The 16,219-nt window shown below is 39.6% G+C and overlaps 4 protein-coding genes across 4 annotated transcripts; 3 read left to right on the forward strand and 1 right to left on the reverse strand.

Moving 5' to 3' along the window:
• Positions 1–936: 936 nt before the first annotated feature.
• On the forward strand, positions 937–6,248 carry LOC135639470 (sulfate transporter 1.3-like). Its single transcript, XM_065153236.1, has 14 exons — positions 937–1,108; positions 2,396–2,791; positions 2,874–2,922; positions 3,010–3,217; positions 3,293–3,467; positions 3,548–3,613; positions 3,706–3,819; positions 3,914–4,030; positions 4,114–4,240; positions 4,334–4,620; positions 4,730–4,920; positions 5,262–5,347; positions 5,444–5,520; positions 5,618–6,248. The coding sequence occupies exons 2-14, from the start codon at positions 2,453–2,455 to the stop codon at positions 5,759–5,761; spliced, it is 1,980 nt and encodes a 659-aa protein (XP_065009308.1). The 5' UTR covers positions 937–1,108; positions 2,396–2,452; the 3' UTR covers positions 5,762–6,248.
• Positions 6,249–7,490: 1,242 nt separating this feature from the next.
• On the forward strand, positions 7,491–8,891 carry LOC135641647 (uncharacterized). The gene has a single exon (XM_065157186.1). It carries the CDS (start codon positions 7,948–7,950, stop codon positions 8,527–8,529), a length of 582 nt encoding a protein of 193 aa, XP_065013258.1. The 5' UTR covers positions 7,491–7,947; the 3' UTR covers positions 8,530–8,891.
• Positions 8,892–9,043: 152 nt separating this feature from the next.
• Positions 9,044–12,419, forward strand: LOC135641645 (probable mitochondrial adenine nucleotide transporter BTL3). The gene is made up of 4 exons (XM_065157185.1): positions 9,044–9,699; positions 11,046–11,349; positions 11,572–12,039; positions 12,135–12,419. Exons 1-4 carry the CDS (start codon positions 9,194–9,196, stop codon positions 12,201–12,203), a joined length of 1,347 nt encoding a protein of 448 aa, XP_065013257.1. The 5' UTR covers positions 9,044–9,193; the 3' UTR covers positions 12,204–12,419.
• Positions 12,420–13,244: 825 nt separating this feature from the next.
• Positions 13,245–16,122, reverse strand: LOC103986857 (uncharacterized). The gene is made up of 7 exons (XM_009404974.3): positions 15,772–16,122; positions 15,372–15,432; positions 15,184–15,278; positions 15,055–15,088; positions 13,966–14,020; positions 13,840–13,882; positions 13,245–13,551 (listed from the first exon to the last, which is right to left on the reverse strand). Exons 1-7 carry the CDS (start codon positions 15,985–15,987, stop codon positions 13,480–13,482), a joined length of 576 nt encoding a protein of 191 aa, XP_009403249.2. The 5' UTR covers positions 15,988–16,122; the 3' UTR covers positions 13,245–13,479.
• Between the last annotated feature and the right edge of the window lie 97 nt (positions 16,123–16,219).

Genomic DNA, 16,219 nt, shown 5'->3' on the forward strand with positions numbered 1-16,219 from the left:
ACCAGTTGATATATATTAGTCCAATAAATATGATATTTATTTAGAGAGATTCCATGGTTCAATCACTGCTAATTATGAGCAATCTGAATTGGATGTCTGAGCAGGTGAAGTGTTGCATCCACTTTCATTGGTCTAACATTGAAGCCCTGAGGGTTTGGTTGAAAGGCATTGCTGACTTTGCAAGGTCATCCCTGAAAGCAACTACTAGTATGACAGACAGCCCCATTTATTGCCCAAGTTCTTCAAAGTCTCTTGTTTCACATAGAGCCATTTGTTCAGTCTATTGATGTTATTGTTTCATTAGTTGAAAAGTCTACAAGCTGTGCCAAAACCTTCTTAGTGATGAAGTCTAGTGGGCAGTTTCTTTGAAGTTTCAGCCATAAGTGTTATAGTCAAAAGTTTTTGTTCTTTTTGCCTATCAATCTGACTTTATGGACATAGATTGACAATAGGTTGCTCACATGATCATATGAGCAAATTGGCATCCTTGAATTGATATCCTTCAAATCCAAAAGAGGACCATTTCATAATAAAATGTGTCCCAGGGGGCCCTCTCTGCACAGGAATTATGATCAGTGAAAGTCAACATCAAAGAAACAAAAGTATTTAATTGCACTGATGAAGCTGCACCCTTCTATGTATGGAAGGCATCTTCTCAAGCTGCGCAAATCAGTAAACACCAAACAATAAACAAGCAAGAAGATTGCTGTTGGATCCTGTTCAGATCCATCATTGAGGCCTGCTGTCAAAATGCAATGAATGTGGACAGGTTTGGACTCTTCTTCCTCTTTCTAAGTTCTGTGTGATGTTCCTGATCACTCATTGCCACTAGTTGAGGAGGTATAAGATGGTAGGCTGCTAGCAACCAATAAGAGAGGAAAAAAGAAACAACTGGGTTGACTCAGTTAGGGTCTTCGAACCCTTTACATACATCTCAGATATGATGATTATTGTAGGGGTGAATCCTCTCCTCACTCTTTATGGGAATCTTGGAGATACTGGAGGATCTGAGGATGAAACCAAGGAAGAAAAGAGGAGAAAAAAGCAACATTGGGTGGTGGAGAGAAGTTGTTTAGGGGGCCTTCAGCAGTGGCTCCTGTTTGGAAAGGTGTTTTCTTTTTGTCATTCAATCTTCTTTTTGGTTTCTTTCTTGTGTTCCCATTTATTTACTTTTTTCATAGCATATGTGAATGCTAAAAGGTCCACTTCCAAGATGAAAGGGAATCAAGGGAGCTTTGGCTTGTGGATTCTTTTAGTGGTTTCTGATACTTGGTCTCTGAAGTAGCATTTGTATGCTGTTCTGACCTAAAACAGGCTTGTACTTCTTCTGGTGCATGATTTGTGTTCTGCTCTAGTTGAAGTTCATTCTGGACTTATTCCATGGTGGTGGTTTCTTCTGTTCCTTGTGCATCATTCCTTGATCCCTGTTAAATGGGTTACAGAGTATATCTATTGAAGCTTTTAATGCAACTATGCTGTAATTTTTTTTTTCTAACCAATGACGTGCTCCATTGACTGAAAATGTTTTGAAGCATTGAGATGCATAATTCAAACACCTCCTCAGCCTTCCTCTTCCTTTTGTACTACATCTGACTTCTGAAAGTGACACAATTCTAGTTTGTTCTCCCAAGATTTGCCCACATTATTAGATTTATTTGGTGGACTTCTTTCTGAAGATATCATATGAACCTTCAGAAGTGCCTGGCAAAGAAATTTTTGAAGACCCCTCTGCAGATCTCTTATATATTGTTATAACATGAATCATGTTTCAATCATGATAACCCTAAAGAAGTATAATGCCACCCAATATCTTGATCTATATGTATGTATGATGTAGATTAACTGACTTGGATGAGTAGTTTGACCAGGACTAGTATTGGATGCTTTCAAGGAGGAATTAACTGTTCAGGAGAAAATAATCTCTTACTAATGTTATTTCATTATCTTGAATGTGGTTTATACTTTATACCAGGATATCTTGCTCAGTCCTATATATGGACAATTGGACATCAACTAGTTCTCATGAGAATTAAGTCCTTGGTCTTTTGCCAATTGTAGATGCTGTGTTAGCTTCTTTGATCCCAGTCTCTGATCTGTTTATATTTATTATGTTCATGCTGATGTATACTATCTTCCAGAGGGAAAGAAAAAGTTAGGAATAAATGTTTTAAGTTACATTTTTGTATCTTTCTTCTAGGTCTGGTCATTGGCACATATTTGTCTTCATGTCTTTTGCTAGTTGAACATGTTGGATTGATACATTTTGGCTTGTTTGCTTGGACAGCAACTTATAAAAGTGATTCAACCTGTAGTGTCTGTCTTGATTCTTTCTGTGCTAACTGCTGAAATTTCAACAACTACTACATTGATTTCTAAGAAGTCCTTGTTTTTGCAGGCTAAAAGTTGCTGCCCCCCAAATCCAGCAATCCTGCTTCTTTAGTTAAACAAGCCAATGATGGCGCACTCTGTCTCTGATGAAGTTGAGAGCAAGGATATTGAGATGGCCAATCATTCTTCCTCCCACAGGCAGACCGAAAATCACAAATCTGTGCACAAGGTGGGACTGCCACCTCGGAGGAACTTCATCGGAGAATTCTCTGAAACGTTAAAGGAAACATTCTTCTCAGATGATCCTCTACGGCCTTACAAGGACCAGCCTAGATCAAGACAGCTGGTGCTGGGCCTTCGGTTCTTGTTTCCAGTCCTTGAGTGGGGAAGAAGCTACAATCTTAGTAAGTTCAAAGGAGATGTTATTGCTGGATTGACAATTGCTAGTCTTTGTATCCCTCAGGTATTCATCCCTAATAGCACAATTAAATGAATTCGTTCCTATGTTAGACTAAATTACTGAAACCTGATATTTTCTAAACCAGGACATAGGATATGCTAAGCTTGCCAACATGGATGCAAAATATGGGCTATGTGAGTTCAGTTATACTGCTTTGGATAATCAGAATTAAAGTTTTATGTTCTTTGTTATGAGCAATTGTTGCTTTTTCTCTTTTGCAGATTCCAGTTTTGTTCCACCACTAATTTATGCAGTGATGGGCAGCTCAAGGGACATTGCTATTGGACCAGTTGCAGTTGTGTCTCTCTTGCTTGGAACCCTTCTTCAGAATGAAGTAGATCCTGAGAAAAATAAGGAGGATTACCGGCGGCTTGCATTTACAGCAACTTTCTTCGCCGGTGTCACTCAAGCAGCACTCGGATTTCTGAGGTAAATGCTCCTTATAGTTATTGTAATTGGTGTTTTAGATATGGAAATGTAACTTTATATTATCTGATATCACAGATTAGGCTTTCTCATCGAATTCCTCTCTCATGCTGCAATTGTTGGGTTTATGGGCGGGGCTGCCATTACAATTGCTCTCCAGCAGCTAAAAGGATTTCTTGGAATCAAGAAGTTTACCAAGAACACAGATATCATTTCAGTTATGAAATCTGTTTGGGGTTCAGTCCATCATGGGGTAAAGCTACTAACTCAGTTTATTATGTCTTAGGATGGGGCTTCTTTGCTGAATCTTACTCGATTTTGTTAATTTTGCAGTGGAACTGGGAGACGATATTGATAGGGACAATGTTTTTGGCATTTCTTCTTTCTGCAAAGTACATTGTATGTGCTTAATTCTCATTTGAAGAAGCTTTCAAGAACAAGACTTGTATATTTAATTTACCTCTTCCAGTGATACTGTTCAAATTCTACAGGGAAAGAAAAATAGGAAATTTTTCTGGGTTCCTGCAATTGCGCCACTTATATCAGTTATCCTATCCACATTTTTCGTGTACGTCACCCGGGCTGATAAGCATGGTGTCCAGATTGTAAGTTCTCAGCTATCAGTTATCTGTTTGAATTAAAACTAAACTTTCATTAAATATGATGACCAAAACTGGTTCTGTTATTGATCTATGAAAGGTGAGAAAGATAGATAGGGGACTCAACCCATCATCTGTTAGTCAGATTCACTTCAGTGGTTCTTATGCCGCAAAAGGATTCAGAATTGGAGTGGTTGCTGGATTGATAGCTCTGACAGTACTTAACCTCTAAACTCAAGTCCATCTTTCTCGAAGAAGTCTATTTTTGAACTACTTGTAACAAATAGGGTAAATCTGTAGGAAGCAATAGCAATTGGAAGAACATTTGCTTCCATGAAGGAATATCAATTGGATGGAAACAAGGAAATGGTTGCTATAGGAACCATGAACATAGTTGGTTCAATGACATCTTGCTATGTAGCAACAGGTAAACATATAAGATCAATGCTTGAAGGAGTTATTTCTGAATTAGAGAATCACCATGAACATTAAATACTCGAAAACATGTATTTGGTTGCAGGTTCCTTTTCACGTTCGGCTGTCAATTTCATGGCTGGCTGTCAAACATCTGTGTCCAATATTGTCATGTCCATGGTAGTGATGCTTACCTTGCTAGTGATCACACCCCTCTTCAAGTACACCCCGAACGCGATACTCTCCTCAATCATTATTTCAGCTGTGATCAGTCTTATCGATTATGAAGCAGCATTTCTTATCTGGAAGGTTGACAAGCTCGACTTTATTGCATGTATGGGAGCCTTTTTTGGTGTAGTTTTTGTAGATGTTGAAATTGGCCTCTTGATTGCTGTAAGAACCTCAATTGCTTGTTTCCCCCTTTTCGAACTGCTGAAAGGTTCCTTTTTGTGTTTGCTGATATCAATTGCCATGGATTTCTTTTTCTCTCCTGCACAAATAGGTTTCTATATCGCTTGCGAAGGTCCTTCTGCAAGTAACAAGGCCAAGAACAGCTTTACTCGGGAATCTTCCTTCGACAATGGTATACCGAAACATCGTACAATACCCAGAGGCAACCAAGGTTCCGGGAGTTTTGATAGTGAGAGTTGACTCTGCTATCTACTTCACAAACTCTAACTATGTCAAGGAGAGGTAAATCTTTATAACTCAGATGTTACTAATTATAGTTGCTAATTCAGATTGGTAGCACATCTTTAAGCTAGAATAGCATGAAGAACCCACAGATCTCAGTTGGACATAGTTTAACTGTACATTAGGACCCAACAGCAAAGTGAATAAATGTCAGGACTTTTACTAAACTCACTAGAAGTCATTCTAATGAGTTCAGGACATAAATCTGAGGAACACATTGACTGAACTCAGGAACATCACCAGGCCAATTTTCTTTGATTCTTAAAATTTGTGTGTTTACTTTTTACTTTAAAACTGGATTACTAGAATCTATCATTGCAATGGTTGTTCACCTATTGCAGGATCCTGAGATGGTTAAGAGATGAAGAAGAGCAACTGAGAGCAAAAAATCTACCCCAAATAAATTTCTTGATAGTCGAAATGTCGCGTGAGGAGCCCCTTACATTTATTTCTCATTCTTATTGTACAATCTTGATCTGATATTTACGACATTGATCTTTTCGCTGCCTGATTGTATGTGCAGCTGTGACAGACATCGACACAAGTGGCATCCATGCCTTTGAAGAACTGTATAGGAGCCTCCAAAAACATGAAATCCAGGTTAGTACCTTATACAACAGCCGAAATGATAACACTGTTGTTTCAAAAGAAAATGGAAGATCAGTGAAGCTTACAAGTATTTACATCTATTCTTCAGCTTGTTCTTGCAAATCCCGGCCCAGTGGTGATTCAGAAGCTCCATTTAGCCAAGTTCACAGAGCTCATAGGCCATGACAAGATATTCCTCTCGGTTGGAGAAGCTGTGATGACTTGTATTTCAAAGGCAAGGGAAGATTCATAAGGTAGACATGTCACCTACAATTAGCACATATCATGTGAGTTTTCGTGGAGAGGGTGTCACTTAGTGTTTCAGGTTCTCGAACACAGAACAGAGAGAAGGATTTATGTGTAAAGGTTCATTCTCGGATGAACTGAAGAGGTAACTACAAGAGCTTATGTTTCATCTAAAATAAAAGGAGCAGTAACCAGAAAGAGCTTATACAAAGGAGTTGCCGCTGATTGTGAACTACCTCATTTTTTTGAATCTGATGAAATGAACCTGAAGCTGTCTTCGGTCTCCCTCAAGAAATGTTGGATGAATAAGAATGAGAATGATAGCTGTAGCATTATGAAAGCATTATACCATAGATAAGAGGTGAAGGAAGTGGAGTCAGGGAGCAGGTGAATGTTGTGGATAGCTTGAATTATTGAGGTGGGGTTGAGGACTTGTTCATGTTGTCCACTGCAAATTTTATATGCTGATGAATTAAATTACTGGGTTGCAGTGACATGCATTGAATCTATAAAATTGTTTTCAGTCTGGAGGTGGATGTTGCTGTCGATCAGACATTATAAGCCCTTTAATAGTGTATAAATAATTCTTCTTTCCACTTGGCTGACAACAGATAAGTAATATGAGTAAAGTGAAATGCATCAGTGGAAACCTTTGACTTGCTACCAATGTTTTGTGCAACAGATCTCACAAACTTGCATGAATAGACTAATATCAGTCACTTGTTTTGCCATTTGTTAGTGCTATTCACTGTGTCACCATATGAATGGATAGAATTTATTTTTCTTGATGTGCTGATAACAGTTTTCATTTGTAAATTAGCTTTATGTGGCACAAAACAGAAATGGGATTGCAAAAGTCAGAGAGGTTTGACATTTTAGCACTTTAGACTTTATATCAGATGTTGACTCATGACAGAAATAACAAAGTTCTTATCTAACAGAGAAAATCCTAATTCAATTCTTGGTATTCTACCAACTGGAACAATTTTTTCCTCTATTTAAGAACTCAGATGAAGCCTTATAATTAGCTTCTGTTCTTAGATTGACATCCAAAAAAAAAAGATCATAATTAATCTCTGGTCCATTTAAGCTTTTTATGATGTAAATCTTATCGATATCTTGACATTTAATATGATGATGAGCAGGTAGTCACCATTGCCAAAAGTTCTGAGGATTATATTACACCTTCACATTTTTTTTATGGTGGATAATGATGCAGACACTCACATGCTTATTGTTTTAGAGAATTAGAAGACATGTAAGCTTGTGAATGGAGTCCACCTAAGACTCCTAGGAGTTCATGAAATCATGCTGAATCCAAGTAATATCTGAATACTTTCTTTCTTAGAGAAACAGGACCTTAAAAGTCTCTTCCTCATCTTGGATCAACTCAGAGATTCTTTAGCAGTGAAGGAAGAATGTTCTCATCTCTGTTCTAAAGATGTCAAAGTGGATGATTGAGTTGCTGCACAACAGAAAAATCACATGAAACTTATATGAATAGTATTCCATGATTGAGACAGACAATTACATAAAATTCCAAGAAATTGTTTCATTAATGTTTTCTATGTATCAACTAGCAGAATTGTTGAACTCTGCATTCAGATCTGAGATGTGAAGATCAACAATTCCAATCAGGAGAAATCAAAATACCATGCCTGTAATTACTGGAGCAATTTGACTCTTCAAACCCAATCAAAACACCTCTATAAAGAAACAAAAAACCCAAACTTTTGAAGATGATGATCCTGGGTTGGACAAGAACAAGGTCACTGATACAAGAGGTGCAATCACAAAACTTGGAGAAATGAAGGCACCTCCTCAGGATCAAGAGTCACTTGGCCTTTGAAGTTGGCAGAAGACTATTTAGGCATCAGTCTTTCCACCCATCCACAGCCCATAGGAACTCAAAAGCCATTAGAAGAACCACCAAAAGCACACCTTTTACACATTCTAAGAAGGCAAAATGGCTTGCTTACATACTATTTAAGCATTCCTTTTACAGTCAGTCATCTCCGTCCTCCATTAATTCCTCTCTCTCTTCCATTCTGCTGCTTCAGCCCATAGGAACTTGAGAGCCATTAGAAAAACCACCAAAAGCACACCTTATTTAAGCACTCCTTTTACAGTCAGTCATCTCCATCCTCCATTAATTCCTCTCTCTCTCTCTCTCTCTCTTCTCCTGTTTCAGCTATGTCTCGATCCTACGAACGTCTGCACCTTAAATGTGAACTAACCAACATCAAATTGACCAAACTCAACAGCCCTGACTTCGTCGGAAACCTCTTCATAAGATGCTACGTAAATGCCGGTGGTGGGCGGAGGATCATGATCGACTCCTGCGACGTGCCACCAACCGGCGATCCGACGTGGGATAGGATGGCTTCGGTGGAGTGCAGTGGCTCCTCCCGCCACGTGCGTGACCTCCTCGAGCGGCACGGCATCGTGTTCGAGCTACGAGGACGCAGAAGCGATCGGAGGCAAGCGGCTGAGGCAGCCTCGTGCTCCGAGCTCCTGGGCACAGCCGAGGTTCCATGGCGAGACATCTGTGGACCGACTGAAACGTCGGTGCACAGACATGTCAGTCTCGTCATGGCGGGCGGCGCGCACGTCGGTGACACGCCGCCGGAGGTGGCGGTCTACATGGCGGTTCGAGTGTCCAAGGTGGGGAAGGTTGGCAAGAGGATGGAATGGGAGGAGGGATGTGAATGGAGTGTGGGTGAGGAGGACGTGTTTGCTGCTGCTGCTGCTGCAGTTGTGGATGATGCATTCTAGCTAATCCTTGTTCATGACAAGCACTGCTCGACAATTCTCTTAATGCAAGTCATCTGTTTTCTTGTACTATTTCCTTTCACATAAGCCAACAAAAGAAATGCTAACTTAATCTCTCATCACACAACAACTGATGCTTCTGAAACATCAAAGCACAAGAAGTGACAACAACAATGAGGATCTTAAGCTCCCCAGGGAATGATACTCTCATGATACTATGTTCTACCCATAGTTTGGATCTTCCTCTACTTGTACTCATCTTAATTTTTCTCTTTATCACATGTTTTTTCCTATAAATCCAATATATATCATATTATATCATATCTATGTACAAACATTAAATAATAGAAAACAAAAACAAGAACGAAAGCAGAAGCAAAAGCAAATCCAGGGGTTTAATGTTGTCGTTTCACCTCCGAAGATATAGTATAAAAAAGGGAAAGCAAAAAGCAAAAAGCAAAAAAACAAAAACAAATCACCCACCTACCCACCCCTTTAATAACGCCTTCTCCCCGACCTAACCAATGCTTTCTCATTCCGCCATCTCTCTCTCTCTCTCTCTCTCTCTCATTGCCTGCTCCTCCTCTCTCCAAGTGCTAACTCTAACCCTAGAAAACCCCTCCCATTCTTGTAGTTTCTGACATCCAGTGGTATCAGTCTCGCAGCGATGCACGAGCTGGAGGTCCGTTTCCACGGTTCCATACACCCCAGGATCTGCATCCCGGACGAGGCCTCGGATCCGCCGCCTCTCTTCGCCGCCGGAGGCTGCCTCTTTCTCGAGCCCTATGCGTCCGAATCTCTGGTTCGATCGCGGTGTTCCCGCGGAAAGGCGGTCCCTTTGGGCGGAATCAGGTGGGAAGGGGCTGGCGCGGTGAATGGGTTCGTGTCGGTGAGCTTGTCGGTGAAAGGGAGCGAAGGCCTCGTGCGGGAGTCGGTGGAGTTGTTGGGGAAGGTGGAGGAGAGGAGGTCGGAGGCGCCGGCATTGGAGGGGGAGGATGAGAGGAGGTTGGAGACTGTGGCATCGGAGGGGAAGGTGGAGGATGGAGTGTTGGTGGTTCTGGGGGAGGAGAAGAAGAACAGGGACAAGAATGGTAGGTTGCAGGAGGAAAGAACCGGTGTGATGAACACCACCAAGCATCTTTGGGCTGGAGCTGTCGCTGCAATGGTTTCGAGGTACCGAAGAGCATCATCTTTATTGATTCCTCTTTTCAATTGACGTGAGGGAATGCATCTTCATACTTCAATAAAATGATATTGCTCACGGATCGTATGACTTATATAGGCTACTCCTTTTTTATCCCTCAAAAATGTTCTTTTATTTGTGGTGATTATCCATATGTCTCTGTTGTGTTTGGACTTTTTTTTCTATAGGAATAACTGAGCTAAACAATGTAACATAGCATATTTTAACAGGCAAAAATGAGAAACATGTTCCTTATGGAAAGAGCTGTAGCTGACACTTAGTGGTGGTAAATAATCTGTAGCCTTTGTAGTTTAATTCCTAACAAATAAATCTTATTTAATTCTCAGCCAACAATAGTGTGATTCAGTTAAAAAGCACATGTGTTTTGTTTACCCCAAGTGGTATATGAATTCCTTTGGAGTATTTGAATTTTTAAACCCGAAAACGTTAAGTGACTTGGATCACCCTGAGATTCTTTACATTATTGGTTGATGAAATTAATCTTTTGGAAGTTGGGTATTCAAATAAGGATCCTTGAATTGTGTTTTTCATTGCATGAAAATAGTGTTATCACATTTCTAACATGGCCAGAGGATTATGACTTCACCGAGGATTAACAACTAGTCAACCTACTGGGAGATACGATCAAAACTGTTTAGATAATTCATTCGACTTATGAGTGAGCCAATCAACAAAGTGGAATTTGTGAAAGATTAGTACAAAAATATTGATGTAGCACCCAATGTTAGGTCCCATACAAGACATGACAGGAGGCTCATATTGCGCTGAATTCTTTGACTGATATTAGGTGTCATACAAAGTGGAATAATGCATGGACAACTAAAAGCTTCTTGTCATATTTATGAAAAAGAACTGAAGGTTTTGTTCAACGAAAACTTTGTTGACAAACTGTGCCAAAAAATACATTAGTAGGATTCATTTGCTTGACTTGGATATCACAAACCTCACATCTTATTGATGCCTGTTCAAGGAAAGTCAATTTGCTTCTTGTTGTCCCATTTCCTCTGCTAATTTGTTGAGAATTTTTGTGAATTTGGTGATTTCTTGATTATATTATGTGAAAATTGATAAGCTTTTCTTACCCTACATGAAGGTTTCAAATGTTCTTATAAAAAGATTATTAGAATGTCAACTTGTTTAGAATCATCTCAAGATTTGAGATTTAACATAATAACAAGCAACATATTCAGTCTCTAATAGTAGAAGCCAATCTAAATTTGCTTAACTATTTTTTCCCCCTTAATCTTGCTTGCTAATCTCTGAGTAGCATCAGCTTGTTACAACATCTCCTGAAAATGAACTTCTGGTGTATCAGAACTTTTGTTGCTCCTCTTGAGAGGCTAAAATTGGAGTATATGGTTCGTGGTGAACAGAGCAATCTATTTGCCCTCATTAACAAAATTGCAACCACCCAAGGTTTGAAGGGCTTCTGGAAAGGAAACATGGTCAACATTCTTCGTACTGCTCCTTTTAAGGCAATTAACTTCTACGCATATGACACATATAGAAAGCAGCTACTTGAATTATCTGGAAATGAAGAGACCACAAACTTTGAGAGGTTCGTTGCTGGTGCTGCAGCTGGCATTACTGCAACTATTCTTTGCATACCAATGGACACAGTATGTCATTGAGTTCTTCTTAAATTTAAAATAAGTATCACAATATGCTCTGGTTTTCTGGGAGTAATTGCACCAAGCTTTTGGAGATAGAAATCACTTACTATTCAGTTTCTGAGAAAGTTATAAGAGATGTGCTTTATAAGATCTAATTCCTCTCCTCTGATGGTTTTTAGTGCTTTCTCTGTGATGCCTACTTCTGATATCTGAGTTCTGAATTTTCAGATTCGAACGAAGATTGTAGCTCCTGGAGGTGAAGCCTTTGGTGGTGTTATAGGTGTTTTTCAGCACATGGTTCAAACAGAAGGATTCTTTTCTCTTTATAAGGGACTTGTTCCATCTCTCATTAGCATGGCACCTTCAGGTGCAGTTTTTTATGGTGTCTATGATATAATGAAGGCAGCTTATCTGCATTCACCGGAAGGGAGGAAGAGGTTGGCTTTAATGACACAACAGGGTGAAGAAGTGAATGCATTGGATCAACTAGAGCTGGGATCCACAAGGACATTGTTGTATGGGGCCATCGCTGGTGCTTGTGCTGAAGCTGCCACATATCCCTTTGAAGTGGTCAGGCGACAATTGCAGATGCAGGTTCGAGCAAACAAATTGAATGCTTTGGCAACATTTATGAAGATAGTTGAGCAAGGTGGCATCCCTGCACTGTATGCTGGCGTGATTCCCAGCTTGTTACAGGTACTCGTACTGTGTATTTTCAGAATCTTCTCATTGTTTTCCGTATCAATCTGTGATAAGGTATTATTTTCAGAATCTTCTCATTGTTTTCCCAGGTTCTGCCATCTGCTTCCATTAGCTACTTCGTATATGAGATTATGAAGATATTGCTGAAGGTGGAGTGAGTACTAACTCAATCGCTCATCACAATTTAAAGCATTTGGGGTGACTATTTCTTTTTTCCCCCTCTGTCCTCTTCTTTTATTACTCTTTTTCTCTAATGGACCAGCAAGATATAGTTCACCCTGGAATCAAATTGTTTACCCTCCTGTATTCCAAGGAGGGGCATTCAGACTCTTTTACATTCTATGGAGTACAGCAATGGCTTTGGTTTCATAGTATGTTAAAACCTGTCAAGTTTGTCTTCCCCCTTCCTTTTGAGTTCATAATTTGTTCCACATCTTCATCTATCATCTGCATGTATTAGCAATGACAATGCTCCTCTGTGGCATATGATGGGTTAATGAGTGGTTTGCCCACTTGCCCTCATTTAGCTACAAGCTCTAGTTAAAATTTTTACACAAGTATGCAATTTGGCAATGACAACTTGTATCATGTGGCATCCAGAATTCTTGTTCCAATAACAAGAATGGACATAATAGTTGTTGCACCAATCACCACTAGCTGTAGGTCCATAGTGATCATAATGGTTGTTGATTAATATAGCATCAAATACTTGAATCCCTCGGATGTCATTGTCATTAGCATCCATTATGTACCATAGTGATCATAATGGTTGTTGATTAATAAAGCATCGACCACTAAATTTCGGACCATAGTGGCTGTTGATTAATACAGCATCAAATACTTAAATCCCCCATATATCTCGTTGTATTCTATGATTGCTAATAAGTTATTAAAATATTTAAAATAGAAAAAAGGCCTATAATCAAAAACTTAAATTTATTGGGACAAGACATAATAAGTAGGAATATATGTAATATTCATAAAGGTTACTAATGTCATTAGGAGTTTGGTCAATGGACAGAGATTAACCACAATTATGTATATGCAATGTGCTGAAGGTAAATTTAGGTAAGTAAAAACAAAATTCACTAGTTTTGGATGAAGATGTATGCAATTTTGCCCCCAAAAACACTGAAGTTTTTCCTATAAATTGTTCAAATAATGGAAGTGAACTCATCTGGCTACTATGCAAATGAATATATGCAAATAAGCCAACATCTTTCTTACAATATTGTTTGAACTTAAACATTACAGTTAGTTCCCAAATCTTCATTTAGGTTCTGCCAGGAACAGATAAAGAACACAACAACATGCACTTTCATGACTTGTAGTATTGCTACATATTACATAATTGCAAAATCGAGAAACTCCTTTTAGCAACATCTGTAGACAATATAGTTTGAACATTCCAGATAATTCCCAAACCTTTACCAATTACATCCCATTAAGAGTAATAACAATTTTGCGAGGAGTTGCATGATCCCTATGTTCACAAAGCCATATTCCCTGTAGAAGAACATGAGGTGTTGAATTAGGTGCTCTACTGATAAAAAAGTAGATAAATATCTGCTTCAGACATAGGCACCATAGAATGACAGAAACCCTTCCATATTTTGCCTATAGACTCATATGCTATGCTGTATCAATGATCCACAATACAGAATGTATCATTCATGATGCATCCTTTACAGGTGCTTTAGTAGCGAATTGGTAATGATGTGGCTCTAATATGAGTTTCTAGGATAAGTTGCAACTCCACAGTAAAAGAAATAGGTATTAGAAACTGTATCTCACCTGCCAAGTTCCCATATTTAAACGACCATCAGTGATAGGAATCCTGGATGTAGATGAAGCAGTCTTAGCGGCATACAACTTTGGAAAATTGATGAAATCATAATACAAAATGAACTGAAAACATACGTGAGGGCACAACCAAACATAGATGATTTTATATGTGCCGGCATATCATCAGGTCCTGCAAAATGTCAAATGAATCGAGAATTATTAGATGCTAAGCAAGCTATCAAAAAGTCCCCATCTCTTACCGCCGGAGAAAACCCACTAGTTGGAGTGATGCCTTGATCACAAACAATAAACATTAGCACTGACCTTACACCAAAAACCAGACCATCCAAAACTAGCTAGATTGGAAGTATCATTTGGTTAGATTTGTTCATATGGGAGCCCTGTTTGAGTGAGAGATGATGTTGTGCATGGTACTTGACCCAAGAATGAGATAACAAAGTTATTTCAGTTGGACAGGCCTTGTTCTCATCTTTCATTTTACTTGACTTGGACATACATTTACTTCCATTTTCCATTGTAGTAAAGGCTCATGATCCTACTCGGGATCACTTAAGAATTGGTTTCAGACTTTGTCCGACAGGACCTTGATCCAAGACAAGAGATCAGGTTTGCTTTCACTAAAGAAGTTATCTACATAAATTCTAAACCAATTAAAATAGGCAAATGTTGCCCAGGTAATTCTCCCAAGTGCTAGATCACTCAAGGAATAGTACAGATTCTCTCTGCTTCTCTAAAACTGAGAAAACATTGTTCAATCAATGATCAATGACCTTGAAGGTTGCTTCCCTTGAAGAACAGCAGAATCACCTCTTGCCATGCTAAAACAGACAAATAATATGGCCCAATTAATGGCCCTATGGCTGTTCTTTAAGAAGAGATAGAGATCTCTATATTATCAACTAGTCATAAGGCCTTTTGTCAATGGACAACTATCACAGTAATTATTCCCCCGATAGTTTAATCAACAGTACTTGAAGAGTGGTGAAAAGTAACTCTCCATTAATAGCCTTGATGAGTTCATTACCAGCAAACCAAATTTCAGGTTACCAAGTGTTTGAAGGATTGAGCAAACAAAATCGAATAAAAAAGGCTTCACCTCAGAATGGGCATTGCGCATCCCTGAAGAGAAACCATCATCGAAACAAGCAAGCAGTAGGTGAGATAGAATTAGAAGGGTAAGGGGGTGTTCCATGCATTCCTAACCTTCCAGTGTGTGCTTCCAAGGTGCAGAACGTCCCTGAAAACAATCATAAAAGCATCAATTCACAACATGCATGACAACAATGCGACAGATTTGAAAGAATCACTTGAGGAGTCAATTTTATACATCACCTCCGGTACAATCCGGTTAAGAAATGTTTCGGTGTCATCCTGTACATCTGAGTCGTAGTTCTCGTTTATGGTGAGAGAAGCACTCGTATGTTGCACTGTAGAGTGCAGACCAGCTTCTGGTTAAGAGAAACACCAGCAAACTACTACTCAAAAAATAGAGAGACAAATCTACCGAAAGTTTTACTTACAGAAAAGATGAGCAAGGCCGCATTTAAATCCTGATAAATCCTGCTCTATCCCTCTCAAAATCTGATAGAACATCGACGGCACACAATTAACATGATGGGGTGATTGATGCATATTTCTCCATCGATCGTTCAGACGAGTTTAATGGGAACAAGATGTAAGTCAGTCTGAGACGATAGTAGTGTTTGATGGAACATCTAACATGGATGATACTTGACGATTTCCATTACAGCGATCTACCAACGCACTTGTAATTACTAAAAATTGTTTCTTTTTTCTCTGATGTGGTTTCCATCAAAAACCCCTTTTTACTAAATTGGCTCAATCAAAGGAGGTCAGGACGAGCCCGATGCTATGATGCTACTGCAAGAATCGAGAGAGGACGAGGAAGGGGTATCTCACCTTGGAGGTGATGAGATGGCAGCCGCGCCTATGGGGAGGGATGACGACGGTCTTCTGTGCCCATTTGGCGGCCATGGACTCCGTGGTGGTGGTGGTGCCAAGGGCAGCAGAGGCGGCAACGGGCGGGCCCCTGTGGGATCTCAAACGGGGGACCGAAGGAGAGGCGCTGCTGAAGCGGGGCTTGACGGAGAAGACAACGGCAGCGGCGGCTTGCATCGCTTCTCCAAACAGCAGCAGCAGCAATTGGTGGTGGTGTTGGTAATTTACGTGTGCATATCGTATAACGAGGGGCAGGCGAAGGACACAGTAAGATTAGGGAGGAACGAAGCGGAGTGCAGGGAAGTTATGGTTCACATGGCTTTACGATTCGTGAAAGCCTTTGTTCTACCACACGATCAAGGACCGAGTTGATATCCTCTTTATATATATATATATATATATATATATA

The sequence above is a fragment of the Musa acuminata genome, chromosome BXJ3-6 (assembly GCF_036884655.1).
Source record: "Musa acuminata AAA Group cultivar baxijiao chromosome BXJ3-6, Cavendish_Baxijiao_AAA, whole genome shotgun sequence".
NCBI lineage: Eukaryota > Viridiplantae > Streptophyta > Magnoliopsida > Zingiberales > Musaceae > Musa > Musa acuminata.